Source organism: Rhinoderma darwinii, chromosome 13 (genome assembly GCF_050947455.1).
Source record: "Rhinoderma darwinii isolate aRhiDar2 chromosome 13, aRhiDar2.hap1, whole genome shotgun sequence".
Taxonomy (NCBI): domain Eukaryota; kingdom Metazoa; phylum Chordata; class Amphibia; order Anura; family Rhinodermatidae; genus Rhinoderma; species Rhinoderma darwinii.
In genome coordinates, this window is record NC_134699.1 from 32,722,404 (window position 1) to 32,749,875 (window position 27,472).

Genomic DNA, 27,472 nt, shown 5'->3' on the forward strand with positions numbered 1-27,472 from the left:
AGTTGGTAGCCTGCAAAAAAATTACTCCCTGTGTTCCCAAAATTACCTGCATAATTAATCTAAGACTGATCTGATATCAGCACCGATTCACCCAGTTACATGCATTATATTTTTTTGCATAGTCTTCAAATATGTAGGAGAGTTTAAATCCATAAATGGTGCCCTCCTCAATGGTGCCTTTGGCGGCCACCTACTTTGCCTATACCTCTTGGCCCTGCACTGCATAGAAACAGTAGCAAGCTCTACAACAGGTTCTCAATTCTTGACATGTGTAGTACAGCCTGTGATTTTAGACGACAAAATACAAGAGCGTATTAGTTGTAATTTTCAGTTCCCTGGCCCCAATTACGCCAGTTTTTAACTTACAATAAAGATAATTATTTGTTTAGTAATTTGGTCTGTTAACCGACATTTAAGCTGGCCATACACGTTAGAGCAAAGTTAGACAAACCTGTCGGATTCGAACAATCATCTAATGTGCGTGTAGTCCTTTCAACAGTCCCCCGACAGGAGAAGTTGCGGGAAAGAAGGATTGGGCATGTTGAAATTAAAAAGATCCTTTGTTCCGTCCGAAAAAGTGTCTGGCAGTAACCTATACCTTTCTTTCTCCCTATTGAAATAAACATGCACGCTTAGCTGAGCCAGGCTTTCATGTTTATTTTACAAGTTGGGCAGCCAAACATTAGTGTCATTCAAGTGACAGCAAGAGTTAATTACCATCCACGTATACCACGTTCCCTAGACTAAGATCTAGTTACCGTCTCTTTCTCTGATGACTAATAACAAAGTCTCATGACTCAGCGTAGATCTGCTTTTCACTTGCGCATAGCAGCCCGGCTACTTCTCATCTGCCCCACACGCAAAGGCATTTTTATAAGTCTGTTCCTGGACTGGTTTTACTGTGGTTTACGGTTACTCTTCCTTAGTTTATTTAATAAGAAACATAAAGCTGACAACTGAAAACACAACAGTATTGCTATACAAAGATGTCATGACGTATGAATAATGCGCAAGACCTGTTTGTCTAGTTTGACGGCTTCAAAATATAATAAGATGGAACATAAATATGCGTTTAAACATACAGTATGGGTATGCTGACACGCAGCGTTTTTGCTTATTTTTCACAGGTTTTTTTTCTCTGCATTTTTTTGTAAAAATCTGCAGAAAATACAAAATTTTAAACCAACACCAATCCTAAATATATAAATCCCTTGTAATTTAGGTCAATTTAGGTTCCCTCCTGTGTGCTTGCCTGCTATACACTACAAATCTGCTGACAACTATTGCCTCAGGTAAACGTTTGTCTAGATTTGTGTAATAAACATAATAAATGACAGCTATTGACCACTGAAATGTTGTATCTGATGTTACTGTCCATGTATTGCAGAATCCATGATAACCGTTCCTAGGAATTTATGCTTCACTACTGAACAATGTTTATTATACCATACATTCTAAATGGCAGTAAATGATAATCATTTTTCCGTATACCTTACTCCTCACTACTACAGATTAAAGTTGAATTGGATATCCGTTTTCAGCCAGCACATGGTGCAGTTGGTGCATGGGTTGGAGATGACTTTTTTACCACAGTGGAAGATAGGTAAGTTTAAACCCAGGCTTCTTTTTATACACTAAAGACAAACTGATAGGTTAAGTGGATTAGGGCCAGTTCACACCTGTGCTCACCAATCCGTTGTTCTGCCCCGTCAGAGGAGCAGAACAATGGAAAAACCGTTGCACCACGGACTCCACCGGCAGCTGACGGAAACCTATTAACTTTAATGGGTTCTGTTGGGCGGTGTCTGTGGTTTTACCGAAAACAACAGAGCCTCAAACGCAGATGTCAACAGGCCCTTACATTGGAAATGGTCCAAGTATGTGTATAGTATGTGTGTGTGTCCACATGAGATATGGAAAGGACAATGCTTGCTGAATTTGGGACAGGCACTCATGCGAGGGAATACAATCTGTGTACAGTGCTGTGGAATACGCCATATAAATGAAGGGAATAAATGTGTATATGTTCTGTATGGATAGAGGGTGTGCCGTCAGAATTATTTCCTCTGTTGAAAATGAACATTTAGCTTGGGCCACATTTTAAACCCACCATCTTATAGGGACCTCAGATGTGACTCTTAACGCTCCATTACAGTCAATGGAGGGTAAATAAATGCAGCTGTTTCCATGACTCCTATTTACTATGGAAAGTGACTGTGGCAATGTATGGTCATTCTGCAGTACACAGAAGGAAGAGGGGGCTTAGGGTCTACAGTGTGAGGGGCCTCAATAGTATGATGTCTATTATTGTCTTAACACAATTAGATGCCTTAAATTAGTAGTTAATACTTTTTACAAAATACACAGTTCTTGTTATGGCAGGTGTATTGATACACATTTTGCCATGAATTTTAGAGCATGAAACAAACAGATATTAACCAAATGCATATAGAAATACAACCAAAAAAACTAATTACCTGCTTATTTCTTGGCAGTTTATTGCAAGGTGAAGGTTTACCTTCTGCAATATGGGGTATGTCTTGCCAGCAGTGGAAGACATAGAATGAGTAATTGTAATTTCATACTGAACAAATATAGTGACATTATATATATATATACACATATATATATATATATATATACACACACACACACACACACACACACACACACACACACACACACACACACACACCTTTTGGTCGGTGACTATATAAAAATACAAACGTACAGATATGGCTAACTATTTCCCATAGGTACATTTCAGTTTATAAAACAATAGGAGACTGGCGACCTGATTTTACAATTTTAATACCATTTCAATATATTCTACATAGTGTTCATTAACGTTACATAATAAAATGTATTATGTTTTGACAGCTCAGCATTGGTTATTCGAAATGTTGCCTTTCAAGATGAAGAGTAAGTATGGTGATAACCTCATTAACAAAGTATACTTAAATAGATTTGTATTAAATGTTTTAGTATTTTGCAGGCAGAAATGAAGGAATTTTAGGGCAGATTTTGACCTGCCTGCACTTTCTTGCTGCAGTTTTCGTTGTGTTTTTCGGCCGCGGCCATTGAGCGACACAGGCAAAAAAAAACACTGCGAAAACCGCTTTCTCTACTTCCCATTGATTTCAATGGGAGGTCAGAATCAGAACCGCGGGAGGAAAGAGCATGTCACTCCCTCCCCCCACGCGTCTAAAAGAGCAAGCGGGAAAATATGTTTCAGCGTTTTTTGGACGAAATTCTGATGCAGATTCATGCGTCAAAATCAGCGCCAAAAAACTCTGTGAGAACAGGGCCTTAACTGTAAATACCTATGAATAACTATAAGGTATTTATTAGGAGTTAAACTGTAAAGGAGTTGTCTCATCATGACAACCCCTTTCCATATACCCTGTATGAGCATACGGACGGATGATAAAGGGGAGTCCCCGTTTATAAGCCACAGCGCATAACTTTTCACAAGCTGGTAGACCCGTCCCGTCCATGTATGGCTGGCATGTAATACTACATTTCCCATGCAGTGGCTTTCCCAGCAATAACAGCTGATGGCTGAAAGTTCGGAAGCCAGACCCACAGCAATTTAGCTGATGGCCAGGTCAGTTTCAATCTGAAAAGAGGTTTCTGAATATATAGTAAACTTTTGCAATGTCTCAATCAGACAAGTCACAGGTGGGGGTCCAGCATATGGGACCCACACCAAAACAGTCAATAATTTCCAAAACTATTTTTCATTCACGTAATTCCCATTAATGCAACTGAAAAAGTACCCAGGTATGAACAGTAACATTTAGAGCACGTTAAATTGTTTATAATTTAATTACCGATTTAATGGTGGTAAAGGGATCTTCCATGCGCTAGGGGAAAAAACAATTCACTGAGAGAATACTGAACAAAAATTGCAATGTGTTGTAATTCTGTTTAAAAGGTACATACTGCATGATACCAGTTTTTAGAATAATACTTATGACTTAACATCACATGAAAAGGGAAGCATAGCGTGTAAAATAAAAAAATTTAACTTAAAGACTATGTACACCTTTCAATGTTTTGCGCTTTTAAGAACTTTTTTAATTGACTTATTAAAATGTTTTTTACGATACAGCTTCTATGTATCCTGTATACATAGAAGCTGTATCGCTCTCTCTTAGACGATTCCGTCAGTTCAGCTGACACACAGGATCCACCTAATATCTATCACATCTAAGTTGGTGTGCCAATACATAGTCACCAAACTTTGGCTATTGTTCTCACTTTCAATTTATTAACATAGGAGCAATTTTACAGTTTGGGTGGAAATCCATTTTATTTGAAACAACTAAAAGCACACCCTACAAGGCACAACCAATGACTGAAAAGAGTAATAAAAAAAATAAAAAGTAAACAAAATAGTTAAAGACTAGTTTACTAATGCTCTATCTCCTAACTATTCTAATAGGTGCTATGATGCTGATAACGACACTATTTTTTTTCCAAAAACGTTTATTATTTGCAAAGTTATGAGCATTTTTCGAAATATGCTAATTTGGCTATACTTGCCAGATGGGAGGTAACTCTTTCTGGTCACTCTGAAGGTGTAATGTTTTCTGTATGACGCTGTCCAATCAGCATCATACAGTTCTCCTCTTCCAGCACAGCAACACATCGTGATCATATAGTATACAGCTTCCATTCCCGACTGTGTTTTCAACTGGTGATATATCCGCTTGTTTCACAACTGCGATCCTGGTGGCATATGAAAGATTAGAATCTGTTCTAGGTGGTCCACAGCCCAAGATATGGCTATTTGAAGTGATCCCCCTTCCTTCCAGCCTCAGTCTCTCACACAGTGTGAAGCAGCTTCATGCGGATAGGACAGCGTCAGAGGCTGTGAGGTAGCTCCACCTCAGGAAAATCACTGCTGTTGACACCTACGTGTCTAGTATAGGCTCATTTTCAAATTTAGAAAAAAGTTCATAACTTTTAAAATAATAAACGTTTTGGGACACAACTTTCACTATCATTATCAGTGTGACAGCGCCTATTAGATTAGGTGGGAGATTGGGCATGACTAAACTAGTGACAGATCCTCTTTAAGCTGCATATTACCGCCTAATGGTCAATAATCGTAATATTGAAGATATCTAGTGTGACAGTGATCTGCTGTTTACATTGTCTGCAATGTGCCAGCATACAGGAACTGAAGCAGTAAAATTATATAAGCCAGCCCTGCCTATGACCTGCAGAAGACAAGTGGTTCATTACCAAATTTCATTGATTTTTGTTAATACTAAATAAACATTCATGGGAATTAATGTCTAACTAAACTATACCTGTTATTCTCAGGGCGGATACTGAAGAAGAGGCTCGCAAGAAGGATATTCATGCTGTACGCATAGGAAAGAAGCTAGTGAAAAGCGATGACGATGACGACGATTCCTATGACGAGACAGAATTAGAAATTTCTGGGGTCAATTTTACATCTATTTTGAGGTATTACTTTATGAAGAAAGATTAATTTGTTTAAAGTCCTCCAAAGAATATTTCACTTCGTGTCCAATCTAACTGTATTTACTGGGAAACTCGAATTCTGACTTTGTATTTACCTTCCTGCTTTTGGAATGGTTGATCTAAGCAAAATATAACCATTATATCACTCAACGACATTAACAATCACTGCTCAATTTGCTCATCTATTACAGTCGATGCACTTTTCCAGTGAGAGATTTTGCAGCAAATCCAAAACCAAGAAACTTCCAGGTATGGGTATTGTGTAATTTCTGTTTGCTATATATCTTCCATCTAAATTACCCAGTCGTGATCAGTGGGAATCCGGGATCGGATATTTTTTTCAAGTGTATTGAATTTTCAACAAAGGATTACAGGAAAGGAAGAAGGGGTAGGGGAAGACAAAAAGAGAAAGTTTCCATTATCATCATTCCGTGCATTAAAGGGGTTGTCCCGCAAAACAAATGTATCCCCTATCCACAGGACAGGGTATACATGTGTGATCGCTGGGTGTGCAACCGCTGGGACCTCCAACGTTAAGGAGAAAGGGAAAACGAAAGTCCCCCAAAGTGCTCTATGAGTGCGGACACTTGTGTGTCTGGCACCTCCATAGAAATTAATTGAGTGCCGGTCACGCATGCACACAAGCGCAACTGGCGATCCATAAATTTAGGTCCCCCGTTCTCCTTATTTTGTGGATAGGGGATACATGTGTTTTTTGGGACAACCCCTTTAATCTAAAATATATCATTGCATACGCATACATGAGAAGTAAGATACAAAGTATACATGAAATATGTGGAAATAGATCAGCAGAATATGGCAATATCAAACCATGTCCCAGACACCATAATACATTAGGAAATGGTCGTAACGCAATAATACCTGTTTAACCCTTAACAGTAAAGACACATTTTATATTATGTACTGCATGATAGTAAGGACAGCATTTATGTATAGTAGTCAAAAGGTATCTAAGGGAAAGGAATCCCATGAGATGATCACAAGCAAAAAAAATTTTGCAGTGGGACATCAGGACATGCTCCATCAACCACCATCACAATAGCGCATTTCATGTAGTATTGGGTCACATGATAAGGTAAAATTCTATCATGATATACGCAGATCTAAAAAAGGACAAATAAAACAAATGCATGAAAATTTGTGCAAATACATTGGCTGAATAGGGCGGAATTCAGGCATGCTCCAGGTACAATATCTCAGTAGTAAATTGTCCTGTAGCAACAATCTTCATTTAACTCAGAAGTATTGAAGTGGTGAGCATAACATGTGCTTCATAGCAGGAGAGGGGCCTACGCATATGTAATCGGAGTAGTGGATTTTAATATTTATAATCTGTAAAGGGCAAATAACTAGGTTTTAGCAGAAATCAATACAGCTGGCAGTCTGGGACAAAGTAAAGTTATTCGGTTTTTACCTAACAAATTAAACTTTTTTTTTCCTACACAGATTTCTGAGACACAGATTTTCGGGAAATTTTGTTAATACAAAGTTCAATAACACTACTAAACAAAAAAAGTTAAATTAGATTGTTAACCAACTAATATCTCTTTATAGATTGCAGTCACAATCATACAAGCTCAGAAACTTATTGGAGTTAATATTAATCCAGTGGTTCATGTGAAGGTTGGGGATGAGAAAAGACACACAGTAACTCAGAAATCAACTAACACTCCATACTATAATCAGGTATGTGGGAAGTCTTAGAAAATAAATTGTATTTATTGTTATTTTATATAGAGCCAATATATTCTGCTCCACTGACTGGCATATCTATGTATGTGAAAATTCTTTAAAATAGTATTTTAAAGAAGTAGACTCCGCTATTGAATCCATCAAAACGACGGAACCCCTGCACAATGGAGACAAACGGAAACCATTGGAATCAACATATGGTTTCCGTTTGTGTCGTTCACGAAGCCTTATAGTTATGAATATTAAACTGGTGCCAAAATGCATTGATTTGCATCAGTCTTTGTACATGGTCCATCATAATATTTTTTTTTAAACCCAATGCATTAATAAAATGGATAGACATAAAGCTGTATTTGTGATACTGGTGCAAAATTGACATTTGTTTTCAACTATAAAAAGGCTAAAGATGATCTGTGCTAAATAGAGATGGGCAAAATGTGTAAAAGTCAATGTTACGTTGATTACCAATTTCCTGTTATGGTATCAATGATGAGGTTAAAGCTGGTAATATATTTTAGATAGCTGTCGCACTAATGCTTGTTTGGCCGTCAGCTATTCCTCCCGACCCTCCCATACACACGCATGCTCAAGTTACAAACAAAAGGAACGGGCATGTTGAAATCCAACAGCTCGATCCTCCTCTCCCCCGAAATCTGTCGTCGGTTGAGAGTTGGGACACTGCCATGCACATTAGATGGTCTGTGGGCTCGGCCGACTTTCAATTAATGTATATGGCCACTTTAAGATATAGATAAATATTTTTGCTTTAATCTCTTATATGGAGGAAATATGGCTCCATAATAGAAAATAAAGGAAAATTGCTTTGCGCAAATCTACAAACTTTCTCATCTCTACTACTAATTACAACCAATTATTCATAAACGTTTAGGATTTTTATAATTCAAAGTTTTTTTTTTTCTTCCACCAGTATTTTCTGTTTGAATTCCTTGAGCCACGCGAGCTTGTCTTTAATAAACTGATAGAGATATATGTAAGTATTTATTAGCTAAAGGTTATTTAACCATTAGGCAATGGATTCATATTAAACTTGCAGCCACATGACATGTTTATATCCTGATATGTACAAGTTTGTTTCTATATTTGTATATGAAAAACTTATATAATAAAAATCAGATTACATAAAAAAAAAAATTGCAGTAACATAGTAAATGCTCAAGACCACATATACATATAGATACTTATGAATGATTGAATGTAATGATGGATGTTCTTAAATGGGTTGTCCACTACTGGACACTGATGACCTATATCATCGGTGCGGGTTCGACACCCAGACTCCGCACCGATCAGCTGCTCCGGTTGGCCTGCGGGCATCGGATGTTATTGCCCATTATGCGATACATGGAGCCGGAGTTAGTTGGCTCCGCGCATAGCATAGCGGCCGCGCTGCAGAATTGCAGCTCTGCTCCTATTCACTTGAATAGGAGCAGAGCTGCAGTACTGCAGCTCGGCCGCTATTCGATTTGCCAGAGGCAGCTGCTTCTGACATGTACGCCCGGTGCTGGGAGGCAGCCGGAGCGGCTTAACGGTGTGGGGTCCAGGTGTCAGACCCCCACAGATCATGTACTGATGACCTATCCGGTGGATAGGTCATCAGTTGTCCAGTAGTGTACAAGTCCTTTAAAGTAATGTTTTACAGGTTTGTATAGGAGCTGCATACATAAAACAATAGTATAAATTATTAAAGTTATTTGCATAATTGCTTATATTTTTACACTTTTAGATGCATTGCAGTAATAAAAAAAATATAATTTCTAAAAGTGCACATAGCCTTTCATTGACACCGCTTCATGCAACCTCATTTTTGAAGAACAGTTTCTCTCACATGTACGACCACCACAACTTTCTGATCTCTGCCAATATTTCAATATCACAGCAATGCAGAATAATAAATATATGTTCATGGCAAGCACTGGGATCATGTGGAGTAACAATCTGTTTTCTTTGAAGGTTGTTCATTCTAAGAAAATTCCATTTATGGGCACACGCCTTGGGACATTTAAAATTGATGCAGGGACGGTCTATAGTCAACCAGGTACAGAATTGGATGCACTTGGTGCAATAACTGAAAATACTTCTAATCTCTATATATTTTAAATTAAATACTTGGTTGAATCCTGTGTTCAATTTTTAATTCTTATGCAGCTTTTTAGGAATTAGCAGTTATTTTATTACTTCCAGTGTATCCTTTAATCCATCCAGTTTTTACATTTGTTTCTCTCATGGACACACAATTTACTCAGAAACAGCATTTTCCTAAATATACTATTTGGCCTGAAATTTACATACCAAAATATTGTCAATATTCGGGGATTATAGTCTGCACCATTTTGCAATTCTCTCTCTACTTTGTGAAAGTTTTAAATTTAAAATGAAGGTTGGATGTAAAAATTGAATCAAAAGTTAATATAATTTATTAATGCACAATTATTTTCTAGTCGGTGTATAAATTTCTAGGGGTCTATGAACTAGAATGAAGAAAAAAAATACATTTATCTTTAAAAACAGAAATCTAGCAAACCCTTCAATTATGAATATAGGTAATAAACCAAATTTGCCAGTCACAGATCACTCCTGCTGTGGGCCTGTAATGTCTAACACTCATATCCCAGCATGAATGATGTTAAAGAATACTTTTCACATTTAAATTTAAATTTTCTTCTAGCATGCTATTCTATGGGTCCTTGAAAGAATTTCTTTATGACAATATAACTCATAACATCTTCATTATTTTTGTTCTCCACAGATCACAGATTTCTGCAAAAATGGGCAGTTATCACTGACCCAAAAGACACCAGGGCAGGCATAAAAGGATTTGTAAAATGCAACTTGTCTGTATTAACAAGGGGAGATCCCATGACTGCTCCCCCATCTACTAGCAGCCAGAATGATGATGTGGAAAAGTAAGTGTAATCTAAAGCGATGTCCTAATTTGCTTGTACAAGAAATCATCAAAATCATTTTGTATCACCAAGCCTTTCTTTAACTTATACAAAGTTAAGTCACATTATTATGACCACCAGCTAATATCCGGAGTAACCGCCATGTGCAGCATGGACAGCAGCTAGACGGGCTGGGAGTGACTCAATAAAGTGCTGGTAGGTTGTCTCAGGTATCTGGAGCCATGCTGACTGCAGCGCATCCCACATTTGCTGGAGGGTGCGTGGAAGAGGATCCATAGAGCGAACAAGATGATTGAGGTCCCCCAGATGCTCAATTGGGTTCAAGTCTGGAGAATTAGGGTGCCAGGAAAGTTCTTGGAAGTCTTGGTCGTGCTCTTCCAACCACTGTGGGACATTTCTAGCTGTGTGACATGTCGCATTATCTTGCTGGAAGATCCCATCTGCCCCAGGGAAGACAAATAGCATGTATGGATGGGCATGATCTGCAACAATGGATTCATACCCAAATTGGTTCAGAGTGCCTTCCACATGGATGAGTGGGCACAGAGAATGGCATGAAAAAATTCCCCAGACCATAACACTGCCGCCTCCAGCTTGTGTTCTTCCAGGAGTGGTTGCAGGGTGTTCGTTCTCTGATGTTTCTCGCCTGCAACGCCAAAATCCATCCGTTCAATAAAGCAGAAAATGTGACTCATCGGAGAAGGCAACCCTTTGACAATTATCGGTGGTCAAATTCTGATACGGCTGTGCAAATTGAAGCCTTTTTTTCGAATGCACATTTGTTAGCATAGGAGCAGTGACCATCCGCCTGCTTCGGAGCCCCATACGCAGTAGGGTTCACTGAACTGTTGTTTTAGACACGTCTGGTAGCCCCCTGGTTGATTTTCACAGTGAGCTGTTCCATTGTAGCGTGTTGTTCGGCCCTCGCGCACCGTCGTAACCGACGTTTACCTCTCACATCAATGGCACGTGGTGCTCCGCAGTTTCCATGTCGGTTATTCCCAATGGTGCCATTTGTCCTCTCAAGTCATGATACACTTTCACCACAACAGAACGAGAACAGTTCACAAACTGCGCTGTTTGAGAAATACTGCCACCCTTGGCCCGAAAGCCAATAATCATCCCTCTTTGCAACTCTGATAAATGGCCCCTTTTACCCATAGCAACAATGAGTGATATGTGTTCAGACATCCTATCGCATACCTTATATATCCACCAAGCCAGCCCATGAAATCACTTCATTCATAGGCTACGCGCTGCTGATGTCGAAAGCATGAGGTGGTTATAATAAAGTGACTTGACTGTGTAAATACATTTTGCGTAATCTAGCATGAAAGTAATTCTGAGAAGCCAAATGCCTTTAGAAAGCAGAACCGGGTGACGTCTAATATACAGTTAAAGAGGCTCTGTCACCACATTATAAGTGGCCTATATTGTACATGATGTGATCGGCGCTGTAATGTAGATTACAGCAGTTTTTTATTTAGAAAAACGATCATTTTTTACGGAGTTATGACGTATTTTAGCTTTATGCTAATGAGTTTCTCAATGGACAACTGGGAGTATTTTACTATATGACCAAGTGGGCGTTGTACAGAGGAGTGTATGACGCTGAACAATCAGTGACCAATCAGCGTCATACACTTCTCTCCATTCATTTACACTGCAGATCGCGATATAGCTATATTGCTATGTGCAGTCACATAAACACACTATAACGCCACTCATGTGTAATGACAATCAATATACATTACCTCCAGCCAGGACATCATGTGTATTCATTCTCCTGACCACTTCTGTAGCATCTCTGAGCTACAGCACAGCGAGATCTCGCTGTGAATGACAGCTTACAGCGTAATCTCGCGAGACTACACCTGCTATGCTGTAGCTCACAGAGACGCTACAGAAATGGTCAGGAGAATGAATACACATGACGTCCTGGCTGGAGGTAATGTATATTCATTGTCATTACACATGAGTAGCGTTATAGTTTATGTGACTGCACATAGCGATATAGTTATATCGCTAGTGCAATGTAAATGAATGGAGAGAAGTGTATGACGCTGATTGGTCAGCGTCATACACTCCTCTGTACAACGCCCACTTGGTCATATAGTAAAACACACCCAGTTGTCCATTGAGAAACTCATTAGCATAAAGCTAATATACGTCATAACTGTCAAAAATGATCGTTTTTCTAAATAAAAAACACTGCTGTAATCTACATTACAGCGCCAATCACATCATGTACAATATAGGCCACTTATAATGTGGTGACAGAGCCTCTTTAAGGTGTATTCCTAGAATCGACATTTATCACGTATCCACCTATTCCAAGCCCCCTGTTCCACCTTACTGCCCAACCACAGTGAGGAGAACTTTCAATGGAGTGGCAACTGAGGATGCGCGGTAGCACTTCATTCAAAGTCTATGGTACTAACAGAGACAGCCGAGTAGTGTTTGGCTGTTTCCATCAGTCCTCTAGATGTTGAGCATGCATGATACAATGCTTCAAATGTGGTTCAATTCAAGCTCCTCCTCACTAAGAGGCGTGCAGTAAGGTCCCCTGTTTTACTATCAGACATTTCCTTTGAATAGGTGATAAATGTTAATTCTGGGAATACCCCTTTAACTATAATTCTGTCAAATATATTAATAGTTCTATTGAGTTAAAAGGATAGCCCATCAATGTTTGATCAGTGGGGGTCCTACCCACACCACCAATCAGCAGAATGAATGGTCAGTGACGTTTTCTGGAGAACTATGGCCCTTCATTGCAATACCTGACACAACGATGTCCATACTTGTGTAGCTGTTTTATACTGCAGCTCAGCCCTGTTTACTTGAACAAGTACGGACCTCGCTGTGTCAGATACTGCATTAAAGGAACTGTGGCCATCAAGGTAAATTCCTGGAAAAAGCCTTTAGTGATATTACTTGGTGCAGCTTTGATTTACTTTTTTTGCAATTCTGGAAGAGAACCCAAGATATGCAAATATATTATAATGTTTCCATATGAGACAATATCCTATAACCAAGATATGCAAATATATTATTGTTGTAGGTTGGTTTATCTTTTCTGCGGTTGAAGATACCTTTAGAATAAATATGTTTTTATTTTATTTGGAAAAGTTAGTTATTTGCTATGGGTTCTGTGAACAAGTCTCAATTGTAAAAACTTGGCTGTTGTTTTCTCTAGGAATTTGCTGCTTCCCAAAAGGATTCCAGCTGAGAGGCCGTGGTCAAGAATAACTGTTAAAATCTTCAAGGCAGAAGGACTGCCCAGTATGAACGATGGCATTATGGGCAGCTTCTCTAAAATGATGGGAGAGAAGAAAGTGTTTATTGATCCCTATGTCCAAGTTATATTTGCTGGACAACAGGTATATACCATTACACATTTAAAATGGTTACTATACAGTACAGGGCAATTCAGTCTGCCAGAAATTTGAGACTGGGATGGAGGTTTACTTTCAAAGAGCTGATTGGCGGAGGTGGCGAGAGTCGGACCTCCACCGATATAATATTGTTGGTCTATCCTAATAATAGGCCATCAATTTTAAAAACCCGGATAACCCCTTCAAATGTCTTGCGAGGGCCTAGTCAATCCAATTGAGATTCTGTGGCATAACTCGTTTTACACCAACTCAACCCATCTTAGTTGAAGAAGTTGGAGCCGTTTTGCCTGGTAGAAGGGGCAAATAGCACATCGAGACACTGGGATAAGCTAATAGAGACATACCCCAAGAGACTTGAATCTGTAATTGCAGAAAAGGTGGTTCCACAAAATATTGACATTCTCAGTTTTTTCCCTTAAATATTGTTTGTATCACAGTAAAGAACTGCACCTTCAAAGTAGTAGGCATGTTGTGTAAATTAAATGGTACAAACTCGTTTTTTTTAGGAGAGAATTGAAAATAAGCAGCTATTTGACACCATTTACTATGCAGCGTAAAGAACATGTTACCTTTATTCTATACGATTACGGTGATACCAAATATGTAAAGGTTTTATATGTTTCCTACGTTTGCACAATAAAAACCCTTTTAGAAAAATTTACTTGTTTTTGCATCGTCGCATTACAAGAGCCGTAACTTTTTTATTTTTATATCAATGTGGCCGTATGTGGGCTTGATTTTGGCGGGGCAAAGTGTAGTTTCCATTAGAACTATTTTGGAGTACATGGGACTTTTTGATTAACTTTTTTTTTATTTTTTTATGGCGGAATGGGAGATAAAAAATAATTTTGACGTTGTTTTTTGTATTCTTTTTGGACACCGTTCATCCGGCGGTTTAATTAATGTGTTAATCTTATTGTTCGAGTCATTACGATTGCAGCGATACCATATATGTGTATGTGTTATTTGATTTGACACTTACTAAATAAAAACACTTTTTGGGAGAAAAAAGTGGATTTTATTTTTACTGTAATCTTTTTCATAATCTTTATTTAACTATTTTACTTTTTTTGTCCCACTAGCGGACTTCACTTTGGGATTTTTAGATCGCAGATATAATGCTTTGGTATATTTAGTATACCAAAGCATTATTGCCTGTAAGTGTAAAACTGACAGGCAATCTATTAGGCCATTCCTCTAGCATGGCCTAATAGGCAGTTGCTGAAGGCAAACCTGGGGGCCTTTGTTAGGCCCCTGGCTGCCATGGAAACCTAACGGCGCCCCGCGATTTCTTTGCTGGGGCAACGATGGGGTGACAGAGGGAGCTCCCTCCCTCTGTCAAACACATTTGATGCCGCTGTCGCTATGGACAGCGCCATCTAATGGGTTAAACTGCTGGAAGCGGAGAGCACTTTGATTCCGGTAGTTGGGGCATGAGCCAGGCTGTGTATAACAGCCGTGCTAGTGCCACTGCTCTCGTGGGTACACTAGCAGTACCCACGCGATCAGAGGATGGATACATCCGTCCTTATGTGGGAACTAGCTCCTGCATAGGAGGGATATATCCGTCCTTCGTCGTAAAGGGGTTAATTCATGGTTGTAATGCAACAAAACAGGAAAACACCAAGGGGACGATACTTTGGCAAGGCACTGCATGACTAATCTGTGTCAATAAACCATTAGGCTATGTTTACATATGCTTTGTTATTTCCATTCTGCACCATTATAGGAGCAGAATGCAAATAACGGCAGTGAATGATTCGTCACATGCCAGACACCAGTTGCGAACCGACGGAACCCATTGAGTTTATTGGGTTCTGTCCGGTTTCCATCATAGTGTCCATGGTTTTACCAGAAATAATAGTGCAGATGTGAACATGTTCTTAGAATGTCAACATGTAAAAAATAAATATATGGTTGCTGTTTTACAACAGACTAGTGGCAGTTTGGATTACAATTTGAGTTTTTTTTTTTAAAAGTCACACTTTCATTTGCGTCCTCTTTAAATATGTGATGTGAACTATAAAAATCCAGTGATCTAGTGACGTTTCTTTAACCAATTTCATATTAAAAAATGTTTCTATTGTTTTTTTGTTATCTTTTTCTGCCTTTTAGGGAGAGACGTCTGTAGAAAGTGACACCAATGTACCAGAATGGAATGAGCAAATCAGTTTCATTGAGCTTTTCCCAGCTCTTGCCCGTAAAATGAAGATTCAAGTCCTAGATGATGCTCATATTGGAGATGTTGCTCTGGCCACACATTTTGTTGACCTACAGCAAATATCAGACCCAAGTAAAAATGGTGAGACTGAAAAGATAAACAAAATATAAAGGGGTATTTCCTTCAAATATTGTGATGGCATATCACGAAGTTATGCCAGAACATTATGATGTTATGAAATTGCTATGAGAGTGATTCCCCAAAGGCTGCAGGAGACTGCCGGGAGTGAGCGTGCAAATGAATCCACAACCTCAGATCCGTCACAACTCTGATCAACAGAGTCTAAGGCTATTCTATGGTTTTTGCCAGAGCCGACCGCAAGGCAGGATGTTTTTTGCTGAATAGAATCTAGGTTGTTTTAGCAGACTTCAGTTAGGTTAAGAGGTGCAATGCAGGCAAACCCGAACAGGAAACCAGACAGCCAGGGGGTAAACAGAAAATTCAAAATCAGAAAGCAAGTGGATATCAGGTATGGCAGAGGTCAAAACCAGCCGGGAGCAGATATTCCAAATCAGTAAACAAGGGGTTAGCCAGAGACTAGACGTGGTCAGTTTCCAAGAAGCCCAGAGGTATAGGGTATTGTCAGAAGCTTGATCAAAACACAAGAGAATCACAAGCAAAGAAGAAGAGGAGGAAATCAAATATAAATAGTCCACCCTTACTTCTGATAGGGAGAAAGACAGAGAAGAGAGATAGGCTCAAAGTAAAACCAGAACCGCCCAGAAGCTAAACCAGTATTCAAGGCGATCTTAAAAGGAACAGACATTTTCTAACATATGATTTGTGGGGATCTATAGCTGCTCTTGGTTTTCAATCCTATCGCCCATTTAAGACTTGCCCAAAAACAGTCCACATCAGTCCTTCTCTCCTGGCCTCACCCATGTACAGCTCCCATTCACTATTCACTTTCCTCAGTCAACTTAACCCATCTCATCCCACTGCCCAACATAAAAAACGCTCTCATAAATCACAGAACCATCTGCTGTCTCTCTCCATTCTCCTGCTATTAGCTGCAGGGGACATCTCTCCCAACCCTGGGCCTCCCTTTTCTTCTGCCAAGCTCAACCACTTACCTGTCACACATAGAAACCCTGCAAATCTTCTTACCATTCTTTGTATGTCTTCTCCTGTCTCTTTTAACTGTGCTCTCTGGAACTCTCGGTCCGTGTGCAACAAACTCACCTTTATTCATGACTTATTCCTTTCTAACTCTCTCAACCTTCTGGCTCTTACAGAAACATGGCTACACCTGTCTGACACTGCTTCCCCTGCTGCTCTATCTTATGGTGGTCTCCAGTTCTCTCATGCCCCCAGACCTGAGAACAGGCAGGGTGGAGGAGTAGGTATACTTCTTTCCCCACACTGCACTTTCCAGGTCATTCCCCCGGTCCCCTCACTCACATTTCCCTCTTTTGAAGTCCACACCCTCAGACTCTTTCACCCTTTTTCCCTCCGAGTGGCAGTTGTCTACCGCCCACCGGGCTCACCCCGCCAATTCCTGGATCATTTTGCTGCCTGGCTTCCACAATTTCTATCCTCTGAAACACCCACTCTCATCATGGGTGACTTCAACATCCCCATTGATAACCCAATCTCCTCATCTGCCTCCCAGTTTCTATCTTTAACCTCGTCCCTCGGTCTGTCACAACTTACTAACTCTCCTACACATGAAGACGGGCATTCACTTGACCTGGTCTTCTTCCGGCTCTGCTCAGTTTCTGACTTTATTAACTCTCCTCTCCCGCTTTCTGACCACAATCTTCTCTGCTTTACTATCAAATATTCTCTGCCTCCTCAGGTCATCCCTACGTATCAGACATACAGAAATCTACATGCCATTAACACTGTGAAACTCATAGACAGTCTACAGTCCTCATTGTCCCCTATCTCTTCCCTCTCCTGTCCCAATCTGGCTGCCAAACTTTATAATAACACTCTCAAAAATGCATTGGATGAAGCAGCCCCCACTACACTCCGAACCACCCGACAAAGACGACGACAACCCTGGCACACGCCTCAATCCCGCTTTCTTCAGCGGTGCTTGAGATGTGCCGAACTACTGTGGAGAAAATCGCATTTGGATGCAGATTTCCTCCATTACAAATTTATGCTCAAAACTTACAACTCTGCCCTTCACCGCGCCAAACAAGTCTATTTCACTTCTCTCATCTCCACACTATCTAATAATCCAAAACGCCTCTTTGATACTTTTCACTCCCTCCTTAGTCCTAAAGTTCAGACGCCAATCACAGATCTCAGTGCTGAAGACCTGGCCAATTATTTTAAAGTTAAAATTGACAACATCCGGCATGATATTATCTCCCAGTCCCCTAGTAACATCGATCCCCTTCCCCCCGCACTCCCTCTTCTTCACTCTCAGCATTTTACCCAATAACTGAAGAAGAAGTCTCGAGGCTCCTCTCTTCTTCTTGTCCTACTACCTGCCCTAGTGATCCTGTCCCCTCACACCTCCTCCAGTCCCTCTCCCCAGCTGTCACTAGTCACCTGACTAAAATATTTAACCTCTCTCTTTCCTCTGGTATCTTTCCCTCCGCTTTTAAACATGCCATTATAAACCCATTATTGAAAAAACCAACTCTTGACCCATCCAGTGCTGCCAACTACCGACCAGTCTCTAATCTGCCCTTCATCTCCAAACTCCTGGAACGCTTGGTCTACTCTCGCCTTATCCGCTATCTCTCTGCTAACTCCATTCTTGACCTCTTACAATCTGGTTTCCGCACTCTACACTCCACAGAAACTGCCCTTATGATCTCTTGGCGGCTAAATCGGACGGTAAATCCTCTCTCCTGATTCTTTTGGATCTCTCTGCAGCCTTTGACACTGTAGACCACAAACTCCTACTTAACATGCTCCACTCTATTGGCCTCAAGGACGCGGCTCTCTCTTGGTTTTCCTCCTATCTCTCTGACCGCTCATTCAGTGTGTCATTTGCTGGTTCCACTTCTTCTCCTCTTCCCCTTGATATCGGGGTTCCTCAGGGATCAGTCCTAGGTCCGCTCCTCTTTTCTCTCTACACAGCTCCTATTGGACAAACCATCAGCAGACTTGGCTTCCAGTACCATCTCTACGCTGATGACACCCAATTATATACCTCTTCCCGTGACATCACCCCTGCTCTAATACAGAACACCAGTGATTGTCTGTCTGCTGTCTCTAACATCATGTCCTCTCTCTATCTGAAACTGAATCTTTCTAAAACTGAGCTCCTTGTGTTCCCACCATCTACTAACCTCCCTAAACCCGATGTCTCAATCTCTGTGTGTGGCACTATCATAACTCCTAAGCAGCACGCCCGCTGTCTCGGGGTTATTTTTGACTCAGATCTTTCCTTTACTCCTCACATACAATCACTTTCACGCTCCTGTCATTTTCACCTCAAAAACATCTCCAGAATCCGCTCTTTTCTTACGGAGGAAACTGCCAAAACTCTCATTGTTGCTCTGATTCACTCTCGTCTTGACTACTGTAACTCATTACTAGTCGGTCTTCCCCTCACTAAACTCTCCCCTCTCCAATCTATCCTCAATGCAGCAGCCAGGCTCATCTTTATGACCAACCGCTACACCAACGCCTCTAATCTGTGCCAGTCACTGCACTGGTTGCCCATCCCCTTCCGAATAAAATTCAAACTTATTACTCTCACCCACAAAGCTCTCCACAGTGCTGCACCTCCTTACATCTCCTCCCTCATCTCTGTCTACCACCCTACTCGGGCTCTACGTTCTGCCAACGACCTTAGATTAAAATCTTCCATAATCCGAACCTCCCACTACCGTCTCCAGGATTTCTCTCGTGCTGCACCCGTCCTCTGGAATGTGCTACCCCAGACAATCAGATTAATTCCCAATATCCACAGTTTTAAACGTGCCCTGAAAACACATCTATTTAGACAGGCCTATAACATTCCCTAATCTGACTCCTTTCCATGGCCCTCCATTTAGATTAGTCATCAGAATAAGATTCCCTCACACTCCTTCTCTTCATGTCCGTCATACACGGATACTGGCTGGTGACCGGCTCATGCAGCTTTATGTTACCACCGCATGTGTATAAAAATGGCCGGACCATTGTACAGAACAAACACTATTACACTTTGTGTCTCCCTTATGTCCTCATAGATTGTAAGCTCTTGCGAGCAGGGTCCTTACTCCCCAGGTTTGAATTGTAAATGAACTTTGTCACTATGTAATGTCTAATATTGTTTGTTTCATGTTCCCTCTAAATTGTAAAGTGCTGCGTAATATGTTGGCGCTATATAAATAAAGATTATTACTATTATTATTGATTATATATATATATATATTAACACACACACACACACACACACATACACATATATATATATATATACACACACACACACATTGTGTGTATATATATATATATATATATATATATATACATACACACACACACACACACATACAGTACTGTGCAAAAGTTTTAGGCAGTTGTGAAATGAAAAAATGCTGCAATGTAAGACTGCTTTCAAAAATAGAAGTGTTAATAAATTATTTTATCAATTAACAAAATGCAAATTGAATGAACAGAAGAGAAATCTAAATCAAATCAAGATTTGGTGTGACCAACCTTTGCCTCAAAACAGCATTAATTCTTCTAGGTACACTTGCACACAGTTTTTGAAGGAACTCCGCAAGTAGGCTGTTCCAAACATTTTGGGGAACTAAACACAGATCTTCTGTGGATGTCGGCTTCCTCAAATCCTTCTATCTCTTCATGTTATCCCAGAAAGACTTAATGATGTTGAGATCAGGGCTATGTGGAGGCCATATATCACTTCCAAGGCTCCTTGTTCTTCTTTACGCTGAAGATAGTTCTTGATGACATTGGCTGTATGTTTGGGGTCGTTGTCCTGCTGCAGAATAAATTTGAAGCCAATTAGACGCCCTGATGATATTGCATGATGGATAAGTATCTGCCTGTATTTCTCAGCATTTAGGACACCATTAATCCTGACCAAATCCCCAACTCCATTTGATGAAATGCAGCCCTCAACTTGCAAGGAACCTCCATCATGCTTCACTGTTGCCTGCATACACCCATTATTATACTGCTCTCCAGACCTTCGGCGAACAAATTGCCTTCTGTTAGAGCCAAATATTTACAATTTTGACTCATCAGGCCAGAATACCGGCTTTCATTTTTCTGCATCCCAGTTCCTATGTTTTCATGCATAGTTGAGTCGCTTAGCCTGGTTTCCACGTCGAAAGTATGGCTTTTCGGCCGCAATGCTTCCATGAAGACCACTTATGGCCAGACTTCTCCAACCAGTAGATGGGTGTACCTGGGTCCCAGTGTTTTCTGCCACTTCTGAGCTGATGAAACTGGACGTCTTCCAATTTTGAAGGGAAGTAAGCTTGATGTGTCTCTGATCTTCTGCACTAAGAGTCCTGGGCCAACCACTGCGTCTACGGTCCTGAACTTTGCCTGTTTATTTGTGCTTCTTCAAAAGAGCTCGAACACCACATCTTGAAACCCCAGTCTGCTTTGAAATTTTTGCCTGGGAGAAACCTTGCTGATGCAGTATAACTACATTGTGTCTTCTTGCTGTGCTCAGTCTTGCCATGGTGGACCTGTAACATGAAACGGCCTTCCATAACCTCACCTTTGTAGCAGAGTTTGGCTGTTCCTCACCCAGTTTTAAGCCACCTACCCAGCTGTTTCTGTTACAGTTAATCACTGTGTTTCAACTTACAGATCATGCAATGTTAAATACTTCTGTGTATGAAAAGACAAAAGTATTGTAGGTATGATACCCTTGTTGGCTAACCAGAAAAAATTATGTATGCAATCTTTCAGAGCCCACAGGCTCCTTCTTCAGGCAGGTTTACAAATGAATGACTTAGAAAATACTATTTTTTAAAGCATTCTTACTTTGCAGCATTTTTCCACAACTGCCTAAAACTTTTACACAGTACTCTATATATATATATACACACACACACACACACACACACACACACACACACACGCATACACATATACACATACATACACACACACACACTAGTCCTCAATGAATTAGAATATCATCAAAAGGTTAATTTATTTCAGTAATTCAAGTCAAAATGTGGAACTCATATTATATAGATTCATCACACACAGAGTGATCCATTTCCAGCATTTTTTTTTCTTTTAATGTTGATGATTATGGCTAACCGTTAATGAAAACCCAAAATGTAGTCTCAGAAAATGTGAAGATTCGGTAAATGTCGAAGATTGTGTCACACTGTAGTCAGCTAATCAACACAACACACCTGCAAAGGTTTCCTAAGCCTTTAAACGGTTCAACAGTCTAGTTCAGTAGGCTACACAATCATGGGGAAGACTGCTGACTTGACAGTTGTCCAGAAGACAGTCATTGACACCCTCCACAAGTACATTGCTAAAGAAGCTGGCTGTTCACAGAGTATCCAAGCATATTAATGGAAAGTTGAGAAGAAGGAAAAAATGTGGTAGAAAAAGGTGCACAAGCAACAGGGATAACCGCAGCCTTGAAAGGATTGTCAAGAAAAGGCTATTCAAGAATCTTGGGGAGATTCACAAGGAGTGGACTCCGGCTGGAGTCAGTGCTTCAAGAGCCACCACACGCAGATGTTTTCAGGACATGAGCTACAATTGTCGCATTCCTTGTGTCATGCCACTCAAGACCCAGACACAACGTCAGAAGCGTCTTAAGGAGAAAAAGGACTGGTCTCTTGCTCAGTGGTCCAAAGTCTTGTTTTCAGATTAAAGTAAACTTTGCACTTAATTTGGAAATCAAGGTTCCAGAGTCTGGAGGAAGAGTGGAGAGGCACTCATCCAAGCTGCTTGCAGTCCTGTTTGAAGTTTCCACAGTCAGTGATGGTTTGGGGAGCCATGTCATCTGCTGGTGTTGGTCCACTGTGTTATATCAAGTCCAGAGTCAACGCAGCCGTGTACCAGGAAATTTTAGAGCACTTCATGCTTTCCTCTGCTGACAAGCTTTATGGAGATGCTGATTTCATTTTCCAGCAGGACTTGGCACCTGCCCACACTGCCAAAAGTACCAATACCTGGATTAATAACCACAGTATCACAGTGCTTGATTGGCAAGCAAACTCGCCTGACCTAAACCCCATAGATAATCTATGGGGTATTGTCAAGAGCAAGATGAGAGACACCAGACCCAACAATGCAGACAAGCTGAAGGCCACTATCAAAGCAACCTGTGCTTCTATACCACTTCAGCAGAGCTGATTGCCTCCATGCCACGCCGCATTGATGCAGTAATTCATGCAAAAGGATGGAGTGCATATACTGTACATACTTTTCAGTAGGCCAACATTTCGGTATTACAAATCATTTTTGAAATTGGGCTTATTTAATATTCTAAATTTTCGGAGACACTACATTTTGGGTTTTCATTAATGGTTAGCCATAATCTTCAACATTAAAAATAAAAAAAAACCACTGGAAATAGATCACTCTGTGTGTAATGAATCATTATAATATATGAGTTTCACTTTTTGAATTAAATTACTGAAATAAATTAACTTTTTGATGATATTCTAATTCATTGAGAAGGACTAGTATACACACATATATTATTTTATAGTATTATATATAACCACGGGATGCTGACTGGTGTTGGGATAGATTACAGTATATATTATCTGTAGGACCTAGTTCTTCAATGCTTATTGTTAGCTTTGATTGTGATCTACGTTATCTATTTCTGAATGTTATACGATTAAGAGTATTTATAGATATCGATTAAATATACTGAAAATAGACTGCAACAACAAAAGCTGTATGGTCTAAATAGCAATACAAAAAACATTGTGTAAATTATAAGATTGACTATATTGTGAAATGCTGGCAGAATTTGCAACATGTTAACAGTTTGTAATCTAAGAATAGGCCATCAATGTAATAGTCCTGGAAAAATCACCAAAAGCATTGCAGCTAATTGGGAACATATTTCATTGTATTGGATAACATTTTTAATTAACTTTTTTGTAATTTATGTTCAGCTGGATTTAACCCAACCTTTGGACCAGCTTGGGTCAACCTTTATGGCTCTCCCCAAAATTACACCTTGAGAGATGTACACAAGGATCTGAATGAAGGTCTTGGAGAAGGAATATTTTATCGAGGTCGCATCCTTGTGGCTGTGACCCTAGAGATTTTTACCAACAACAATATTCAGGAGAAGAAACCACTTCAAGCTCTGAAAAACGCATTCAGTAAGCTGAAAATGAAGAAGAAAAGCAAAAAGTCAAAGGAAAAAGAGAAAGAAAGTGCAGCTGCTGAGAATGCTGAAGGGGCAGAAGACGAAGACAACAACGAGCAGCCTAACGCTGTCACAGTGGAAGTGGATGATATCCTTCCCTTGCCAGAGGTACAGATACATGTTCAAGCTTTAGATTTCTCAAGATTAATGATAGAGCACCCCAATAATTCATAATGCTACATCAGAGCTAAGAATTTGTAGTACGATATATTAAAAAAGGCCTTTCATTTTAAAAAGAGGTCCCGTCACTTCTTCAGACAAGTCTGTTTTATTAAATAAAACATTAAAGCATTAAGTAAAAACACTGGAGCATCTTTTTTTCAATCTCTTCGTTGTCTGGTTACTTTGTTATTCCAAATTTCTAGGAGGAATAACAGAGGAATGGCACAACACAGAATTTGAAGAACATATGTTCCAAAACAATTATGTTTTAAAATTGATATGTCAAGAGAGGTGAAAGATCCCCTAGAACACATAAAATGAAACATGTAAACGTGGTATTACTTTCTATAATAATTTCATTGTTTTGTGTCCATTTGCTGTTCTGTAGAATGCCTTGGGCATTAAGGAAGAATTCCTGCTATTTGGAGTACTGTTTGAGGTTACAATGATTGACTCAAGTATTGCTAATAAGCCAGTACAATTTGAAATCTCTATAGGTAAGTTCTATCTGATGGTTATTGCTACTACTACAGAATTATTCCAACAATTTAGAAACAAATTGTATAAATTCAGTCTGAGTAACTAGATAGTAGGCTTTGCAAAAGCAACTATATCGCCACCTGTATCCCAAATGTCTATCAGTCTCGCTGCTAAAAATTGATTTAGGTTAACCTAGACAAAACTTCCCACCTGAGAATTAGGGCCAGAATAAAAGCAAAGAAAGCCAACTGAAAACGAAAACAATGCCCTTGCAACTAGGCAATAACCCGACCATGAGACTGTTGCCGACTTAATTCTGCAGTTGATGCAGTTCATGTTGGTATACCACCTAGCACCCCTTTTATACATACCTACAGGATATTTAGATGCCCATTAAAAGTATTGGTGCTTTTAACAAAACATTTATCAATATGTTTGTCTTATTTTGCATACTTACCTTTGTTGTATAGGGAACTATGGGAAAACTGCAGAAATAATAACAAAAAAATCTAAAAAGAAAGGGGATACAGTCCCTGAAGAGCGCCAAGGTCTACTTGATGCCAGTTCAGACGATGAACTCAGCGTGGATATTGAGGAGGACCTGGCTAATAATGAGCAGAGTGGCAAGTCTGTGACACCTATGAAGAAGCCAGAGCGTACTGAACCAGACGAGTAATGTATAAGCTTATAATACTGGATACATTAAATGCGGATTCTGCACTATTATTTATTTATTTCTGTTACATATATAGCGACAACATATTCCGCAGCACTGTACAGAGGTCCACACAATGTCACTATTGGGGCTCACAATCTAAATTCCCTATCGGTATGTTTTTGGGGTGTGGGAGGAAACCCACACAAACACACAAACACCATGCAGATGTGAACTCAGGACCCCAGCGCTGCAAGGCAATAGTGGTAAAAACTGAGCCACCGTGCTGCACTTAAAAAAAAAACAGCAATAAATTACAGTACAATACGGTTTCCAAAATCCCATCCACTTGTAGCAGGAAAAATTATTTATTAAATTATTTTTATGTTTGCAGTTCTTACTGCTATATACGGATGGGCAATGACAGACCCTGTGTACATGTGTGGAGCTACTGGGAGGACCACAGCTGGAGGTTGTACAATTCCAACTGGATAGTAAAGATTGCGGAGCGTCTGGTAAGTATAAAATCCCAGCATCACACCCTCCTTAGCATACCACTTCCTGAAGTACACAATCTGCAAACTGCTTAGACACAGAAGGTCTTACATGTTCTGTGTTAACTGTTCCTCGGTCTGAGTCCACACGCGGCGGAAAAATGTACTGCAAATCCGCAGCGAAATTTTCTGCGGATTTCATCCCTCTATATTTTGGTGGCGTTTTTTCTATTTATTACATTTGCAACAAGCATTTAATTTCCGGCGTTTTCCAAGTCCTATAGAGGAGCCTATGGGAAAAACGGCAGAATAAAAACACCATACCTAGAGCATGCTACGTTTTGAAAAGAACGCCACTCACACAAAAAAAAAAAGGCCAAAAAATGGGCCACAACCAAAAACGTATGGTTTGTAGTGCGGGTTATATTCCGCTGTAGACTTTTAGCAGACATCTCGCCACAAAAATGTCAGTTTTTATTATCATAATTGAATTGGTAAGTCAGTAACAATTCTTTACAGGAACGTGGGCTTGAGGAAGTAGAGAAGTTGACAAGAAGACCAAAATCAAATCCAGAAACGCGTCTAAAACAAGTTCTTGAGGAATTTGTTGCTGGTTGTAGGTAAATGATTTTTTTTATGAACAATATTTTAAAAAAAATACTAACAAATAATTTATAATAAACTAAACCTTTAATTAGATGTACATTAATCTTTCCCAAACTTAAATGTAACTAGAAATATTATTACATAATAAATTGCGCAACTACATATATATATATATATATATATATATATATATATATATATATATATATATATATATATATATATATATATTTCTTAGCACATCCTTTTATAGAACTAGAAGGGGTTAACTGTCCAATACACCAATCCAATAAAATCAAATTTTAGGGTGCTCTATGCCGCGGACTATAAGCTCTATTGCTTTAGGAATGGTTGGTTAACATGCATGTCGCAGATTGTATTGGAATTTGTACATTTGATGACTAATTTTTTTGCCAATATGTTATTTGCAGGCAATATTCTCTCAATGCTGGAAGGAAAACCATGGCTCGACCCAACAACCTAGATCGATGCAGGATGAAATCTATTCCCCACAACATTGTGAGTCTCTTTAAGACAAAGAAAAAAGTATTTTTGCTTTCTATAAGCCAATGAGCAAGCAAAAACAAAGCTATATTTCCTAAAATGGAGAACCATTCCCCCTTTCCTAAAATACAATAAATTATTGGTGTCGAGTCATAGCTATATAAATAAGATTTATTGGTATCAAGAATGTTTCAGTACATTAAAAGGCAGTAAACTGCAGAGTGTGCGTATAGTAAAATAAATTTATAGTAAAGCAGTGTTGAAGAAAGGGGGTCGAGCTGGTGGGCATGTACTCCGGGTGCTAGGGTGGAGTCAAAAGGCCACAACGCCTTGGCCAGGATATTTAGACAGAGGGATAGGTCAGTTACTGAAACTTTGCCCTTGGTATAGGATAGCATAGCTACAACCCTGAGTAAACTTTGAATAATCCAACATGCTACATAATGCAGATGTTAAAACGCGTCTGTATTATGGCCGTGTGAAATTGGCGTTACAAGCCCCAAATTAGACTTATGCA

At 39.6% G+C, this 27,472-nt stretch overlaps 1 protein-coding gene across 1 annotated transcript in view; it reads left to right on the forward strand.

Annotated features, from left to right (window-relative positions):
• LOC142666383 (fer-1-like protein 4) overlaps positions 1-27,472 on the forward strand; it is a 104,557-nt gene that overhangs the window by 22,156 nt on the left and 54,929 nt on the right. The window contains exons 5-20 of the mRNA XM_075846408.1: positions 1,512-1,603; positions 2,881-2,922; positions 5,335-5,481; positions 5,691-5,748; positions 7,075-7,206; positions 8,141-8,203; positions 9,184-9,268; positions 9,980-10,136; positions 13,336-13,519; positions 15,650-15,836; positions 23,795-24,162; positions 24,605-24,713; positions 25,167-25,368; positions 25,746-25,866; positions 26,365-26,465; positions 26,883-26,970. Coding sequence (XP_075702523.1) covers positions 1,512-1,603; positions 2,881-2,922; positions 5,335-5,481; positions 5,691-5,748; positions 7,075-7,206; positions 8,141-8,203; positions 9,184-9,268; positions 9,980-10,136; positions 13,336-13,519; positions 15,650-15,836; positions 23,795-24,162; positions 24,605-24,713; positions 25,167-25,368; positions 25,746-25,866; positions 26,365-26,465; positions 26,883-26,970 — 2,136 coding nt within the window. The remainder of the gene's footprint in view (positions 1-1,511; positions 1,604-2,880; positions 2,923-5,334; positions 5,482-5,690; positions 5,749-7,074; positions 7,207-8,140; positions 8,204-9,183; positions 9,269-9,979; positions 10,137-13,335; positions 13,520-15,649; positions 15,837-23,794; positions 24,163-24,604; positions 24,714-25,166; positions 25,369-25,745; positions 25,867-26,364; positions 26,466-26,882; positions 26,971-27,472) is intronic.